We start from the raw sequence: 6522 nt of genomic DNA on the forward strand, positions 1-6522 counted from the left end.
CCTAGAACCCTCTGGTGTGCTGGGAAGGGGAGATTCATCCCCTTCCTGTGGGGTCCCCGTGTGAAGACACAGGGCTGACCAGTGTCCAACCACATTTCCTAAACCCAGGGGACCTCCCACTGCCAGCAGCATCCCAGTGAGGATGGCCAAGGAGCTCCAGCTCACTCCCACAACATGTCTGGCCTGACCCACTGGGAGAACAGCCTCCCTAGAAAAAAAATTTACAAGGCTTTTTAATGACAAAATTCATTTTCTAGGACAGGATGCTGGTCCTCTCACCCCAGCACCAGGGAGCAGAGGGAGGGATGCACACAGGGATCCACGGGGGGATGGATGGAGAGAACGCCGGGCTGCGAGCGCTCTTCTAGTCCATAGGATCTTAACTGTAGTTTATATTCCAGCGGTTATTAAAAATAAAGGGGGAGAGTAGGGAGGGAAGCTAAGAGCAGAGCAAGCTGCTCATTTGGAGCCTTTCCCTGGGGTTTAATAAAGCCCCACTCGCTGCTGTAGTATCATTTTTATGCTATCATAAAGCTGGACCATTTAGCAGGTTTGTGTTACTTCAGCAGTTAGCGCTGCATGAGAAGCGATTCCAGAAAAAGGGAGAGAGGGGGAAAAAAATTAGAAGATGAAAACCTCTGAAAGGAGAAAGAAAAATGAGGTGGGAAGGAGGAAAGGGGATTCCTCCCGGCCACGCCGCCGGCAGCACTGCAGCACATCAGGGCAGCTCAGGGGGATGCCTGTGGGCTCTCCCATCCCTGTGAGAAGCCAGGGACAGCAGGAGACCCCCCTGGGGTGCTGAAGGATCAGGAACCCCGGCCCAGCATCCAGGGGGACCCAGCCTGTGCTGTAGGAAAGGGTCAGGGGATCCTCTTACATGAGGGGATCCCAGGGGTGTTGCACCTGTAGGGACCAGAGAGCCAGGGCAGCTGATCCAGGAGCTGCTGGGGATGAGGGGGGTCCCCGAGGTGAAGGAGCCTCAGCTCTCCCCGGCCCGGGGTGGTCCCTGGGATGATCAGGCTCTCCCGGCCCCTCTGCTCCCGGCCCTGGGCAGCTCTCCGGGGAGCATCAGGCTCTCCGTGCCGCTGGAAAAATCTCCATATATGGAGAGGATGGGATACGTGACTGAGCTGAGTCGAGCCAAACTGCCCCAACGGGAGCCCCGACCGGGCAGCCCCCGCTCAGCCAGGGCCATGCCCCTGCAGAGCCCGCTGAGCTGGGGGGCACCCACAGGGCTAATCCCAGCACAGACAGGAGCTGTGCAACCCCAGAGACGGGTCACCCTAGAGATGGGTCACCCCAGAGATGGGTCACCCCTGAGATGGGTCACCCCATCCCCCCGTGAGTCCCCCCTTCACCCCTGTGCCACCCCCACGGCAGCACCCGCACCCTCACTGGCACCTTGACTTTTCCACAAAGGGAAAGTCATCCCCCTCGGTCCAGGTGCTGGGTTGGAGCCTCTCCAGCTGCACTGGGCAAGGCTCCAGAGGCACTGTCCCCATCCAAGAGAGCAAGGGCCGGGGCTGGGGCAGGGGGTGGCACCAGTGACAGAGCCACAGAGCCAGGAGCTGCTCCCCTGGAGGACGCCCTGGGGTTGCCCAGCCAGGCTCTGCCCCCGTGGCCACAGCGCAGGGGTCCCCATGTGCAGCAGGGAGGGGAAGCACCCTGCTCCCCAAACCCTCGAGCAGCAACGGGCACCCGGGCCACACTCTCACCCAAACACCGTTTCCACACCTTTATCTCCCTAATTCATTTCCATCATGCCCTGCAAGAGGACGGTGGCACTTGGTGGGGGGTGTCTCTGTATGGCAGCCCCCAGCCCCGAGCACACAGCACTCCCTGGCAGCCCCGGCCCCCCGTGCCAGGCACAACCGCCGCTCAGCCGGCCCGGCAAGAGAAAGGAGGAGGAGGAGGGAGGGCTGGGAAATTAAGGTTTTCAGCACTGTCAGAGCCGCATCAAACAGGCATCCACCAGCTGATGGCTTGATTGTTATATTTTGGATGTCAAACCGGAGCAAGCAGAACCCTTTAAAATGCATCAGTGCCGCTGCCTTTCTGACGGAGGGTGTTGGTTTCCCATTAACAAGAGGGAAGCGTGAGCTGGAGCAGAAAACTTCAAGCGCTTTGGAATTGATAAAATAACAACTCCCTAATTAAGCAGAACTGTCAGTCAGCAGGCACCCGCTGCCCTGCATGGGGAAGCAGCAGCGGCAGCTCCCGGTGCACGAGCCTGACACGCCGGCTCAGCCCCTGCAGCACGGGGGGCACAGGGGGACCCACATTCTGGGGAGGGCAGCAGCCAGAGCACCCCCCATGCTCCCCATTAGACCCAGCTGGGTCCTGGTCCCAACACTGGGCACAGCTAGGGTGTTTGGGTGACTGTTTCATGAGTTCACCATGAGCGATGTGGCTGCCCCTTCCCTGCAAGTGTTAGACGGGGCTTGGAGCAGTTTGGGATAGTGGAAGGTGTCCCTGCCCGTGGCAGAGGGTGGAATGAGACGGTCTTTAAGGTCCCTTCCAACTCAAACCATTCCCTGAGTCTATGATTCTATGAAACCATGTCATGCAAAGCACAGCCTGGTGGAGGAGAGGTTGGACCCCAAAACACACCCCGAGCCAGCATCTGGCCCATCCGAGAGACAACAGCCAGCCTGGGGCACACACTCCTGAGGGACACATGGGACACCATGGCCAGCTGTGGGTTCAGCATCCCCATCACCAGCTGGATGCAGGAAGGGGTCTGGTCGTGAAGGTCCTCCCAGTGCCAGGGCAGGGCAGGGAGTTTTGCAGTGTCCAAGGCCAGCTTGGATGGGGCTCTGGGCAGCCTGGTCTAGTGGAAGGTGTCCCTGCCCATGGCAGAGGGGTGGAACTGGATGAACTGTGAGGTCCCTTCCAACCCAAACCGTTCCATGATTCAGTCCTGCCAGAGCAGCAGCACAGCCAGTGCCCGGGGGGACGCTGGGCCTGTGCCAGGCCCCCAGACCTCCACCATCCCACTCCCTCCAGCACCAGGGGGCTGGAAGCAGCTCATTGCAGAAGCAGTTGAGACCTCACCGTGACTCTGCCGTGTTGGGAGATGAACCACTGTGGCCCTGCCCCGCTTCTCCCAGGCCTGGGGCCGGAGGGACACGGCATCTCCACGGCTTCTTTAAACAGCCACCAGTGCCGCTACCACAGAACCAACCACCCAGCGCTCTGGGTGCTCCCTGGGCACACAGAGGAAGGGACACCGAGGAGGTTTGGGGCAGGGGACAGCCAGGAGTGATATGGGACTGTCAGAAGGTGTTTAACCCCTGACATGCTGGTGTGTGATGAAACCACTGCACAAAGGGGGCCTCTGCTTCTCAATCCAGGCTATTGTCAGCCCTCACACCACCATCCCCAGCTGAGGACTGAGCACCTGCAGCACCAGAAGAGGCTCCAGAGCACCCTGCTCTGCCCTGGGCACCCTGCTCTGGCCAGCCCAGAGTGCAGGAAGGACTCTTCTCTGGGCAGTCCTCAGCCCAGCTGGGGGGTTCATATCCCAGTGCCATTGTGGGGGCAAGGGAGGCTTCCATGTGAGAAGCAGCCCACACCACTGCAGTCCTGGCAGCAGAGCCACCTACCCACAGCCCAGGCAGAGCCCTGGCAGATGCTCCAACCCGGAGATGGGCCAGGAAAGGGGAGAGCATCCCATCAGAGGGTGCACACAGGTGAGCCCACCTGAGCAAGCAGCCCCTCCAAATGCCCCTGGATTTTCAGCTGGACCCTGAGCCTGCCCTCCCCTTGCACATGATGCACCACAAAGCCCCCACTGACACATGTGGCTGCCTGGGAAACCCTTTGCTCCTCATCCCAGCCCCCAGTCCAGAGCCTTGACACACCTCCCCGACACATCTCCAGACCCCACCAGCGCATGTCCCCTGCTGTCCCCACCAGGAGTGAGCCCTGGGGAGTCCCTTCTCTGCCAGCGCGTGCCCAGGGCTGTGCAGGTCTCTCCCTGGGTGGAGGTTAGAGAGGCACCACACAACCACCACCTCCTGCCACCTCCACAGCCCCGACACCATTCCCTGGCCAGTCTCCACACCGGGGGACACCGGCTGCCCTCTGCCCACCCGTCACGAGTGGGTGCCCAGCCTCCACATAACACCAGCCCCCACAGCCTGGATACAGGTGCCACAGATTCCAGCCTTCCTGTCCCAAAAGAGCCCCATTTGCACCCAAGAAAGACCCCCTGAAGTGAGCCAGATCCAGAGCCAGGACTCGCGTGCCAGGGCCGCGGGCTGGTGTGAGAGCCCCCGGAGCCTCATCACACACTAATCACACTGGAGGTGACAGGGCTTAGGGGAGGACTTAAGAGAAACCGACTCCTTTTTACTGACACCATCTGGACACAGCCGATCTCTTCCCCCTTCCCAGCGCAGCGCCAGCCGGAGGGGCAGGGGCCAGGGTGACCCCCAGACCCAGCGCTCCCCGTGCCAGGGATCCCCAGCTCCCACCGAGCGAAACGGGAATACTGTCCCTGCCAGGGAATCCTAGCGAGCCCACAGTGCCAGCCGGGATCGGAGCCGGGGAATGCCAGCTTGGAGCTGCGGGGACCGTGTGCTGCCTGCACGGCCCCCCCGGCAGGGGGACGCGGCCCCGGGGAAGGCGGGGGGGCTGAGACAGGGGGGCCGCACTGGGTACAAGCCAGCCTGGAGACACCTGTTTGGGGACAGCCCTCCCTCCGGCTGTGCTCCCGGGCACGCCACCAGCACGCGGGGACCTGGCACGGCAGGGACAGCAGAGCTGTGACGTGGGGTTGTCATTCACCGCACCCCGGTGCTTGGATACCTGGGAGAGCCGGCCACGACCCCGCTGCCCGTCGCCATCCCTGATCCCCCGGGAGGACGGTGGCCACGACCCCGCCGCCTGTCGCCATCCCCGACCCCCGGGAGAGCGGTGGCTCCGCTCCGGCGCTCAGCCCGAGCCCGGCGGGTGACACAGGGACAAGCTCACCCCGCTTCCAACACGCAACACCACGAGGCACCAGCTCTCCCCAAAACTTGTCCGAGCCCTTATCTCCCCAACCGTGAGGGCAGCGGGGATCCCCCAAACCGCCCAACCAGAACCAAGCTCCGGCTGCCCCAGGAGGAGCCTCCAAGCTCCGGCACACCTTCGGGAGAGGGGGCAAAGTTGCACTGGGGTTGGGGTCAGGGGGTGAGGTACCTTCCAGCCGGCGGAGCTGTTGCTGTCTCCTTTATCCTTAAAGTAGGGGACGTATCGCACCATCCAGTCGTAGATCTGCGAGAGGGTGAGGCGCTTCTCCGGAGAGCTCTCGATGGCTTTGGTGATGAGGTCGGCGTAGGAGAGGTTGCCCCAGGCGTTGCGCCGGGAGGTCTTGGCCTTGCGGAGCTGCCCCACATCCGCGCCGGGGGGCGGCGGGGGCGCGGCGGCGACTCTGCGCTCCACCGGGGCCACCGCGTTCTCGGCTCCGTCCCCGCCGGCCGCCAGCGCCGGGGGTCCCCCCGCGCCCCCATCCTCCTCCTCCGCCGCCAAGTCGGGGTGGGGGAGAGGCCAAGTGCAGGAGCGGGGCCGGCTCTGCGGCTCGAAATCCGGGTCGATCTCCACCTGATGCGCCTGGAGCTTTTCTTCCATGGTCCCCTCCCCGCCGTCCCCCACAGCCCCCCCCCCGGAGTTACGGGCGGTTTCCACCCAAAAAAAAAAAAATAAACACACAACAAAAAAACCAAAATCTCGAGAGGGAGAGGAGTGCGAAGGCGGGCTCCTTGCCCGGCTGGAGGGGAGAGGGGAAGGAGGAGCCGCTCGGTCCTGGCGGGGGGAGCCCCGGGTCCGGCGGCTCTAGGAGGCGGCTGTGCCGGGAGCGCCGAGCCGGGGGACGCGCTGCATGGTCCTCGGCCGCCTCTCCAGCCCCGGCCGAAGCGGAGGGGTGTTTTTTGGTTCGGAATTGGTTTTGGTTCGGTTTTTACCAGCCGCGGAGCTCCGGAGCGGTTCCCGGCTCGGCGGCCAGCGGGGCGGCTGCGGGCGGGCAGGGCGCGGGGACGGCCGCATCCATCGGGCTGGCTCAGGCAGCAACAGATGAAGCGGGGCGAGCGGGAGCGGGCGGCATCCTCGGCCGGGCACCAGCGCGCTCCGGGGCACCTGGGCGGGGGAGAAGCGGGACGGAGCTGGCGGGGGGAGCCCTCGGCGCGGCGGGCGCAGCCTCCCGCGGGCGGCCCGGCGCTAGGTCCGGCGTTGCGGCGGAGCCATGCTGGCGGGCGGCACGCACCTGACAGCGCCGGCGAGGGCGGCGGCGGGCGGGCTCCCGCCCCTACGCCCCCCCGCTCCGCTTCAGCGGCCGCGCACCTGCCCGCCGCCGCCGCCGCCGCCGCGCTGCCGCCACGGCGCGGGCGGGCCACATGCTGGAGCGGCTGCTCGCTCGTTCGTGCGCTCCTCCGCTCGCTCGCTCCCTCCTTCCCTCCCTCCGCCGTGCCCGTTCCCGAATGCGGGCGCCGCCGTGACACAGGGGGAGGGCCCGGAGGGGCGGGGGGAGGGCGGGGGAGG

At 64.4% G+C, this 6522-nt stretch overlaps 1 protein-coding gene across 1 annotated transcript in view; it reads right to left on the reverse strand.

Annotated features, from left to right (window-relative positions):
* Window positions 1-6255, reverse strand: part of FOXO6 (forkhead box O6) — a 33859-nt gene extending 27604 nt beyond the window's left edge. The window contains exon 1 of the mRNA XM_027905158.1: window positions 5188-6255. Within this exon, the coding sequence (XP_027760959.1) occupies window positions 5188-5616 (429 nt within the window). The 5' untranslated portion in view covers window positions 5617-6255. The remainder of the gene's footprint in view (window positions 1-5187) is intronic.
* Between the last annotated feature and the right edge of the window lie 267 nt (window positions 6256-6522).

The sequence above is a fragment of the Empidonax traillii genome, unplaced genomic scaffold, assembly GCF_003031625.1.
Source record: "Empidonax traillii isolate 1590-97213 ecotype Southwest subspecies unplaced genomic scaffold, ASM303162v1 scaffold1126:size462002, whole genome shotgun sequence".
Classification (NCBI taxonomy): domain Eukaryota; kingdom Metazoa; phylum Chordata; class Aves; order Passeriformes; family Tyrannidae; genus Empidonax; species Empidonax traillii.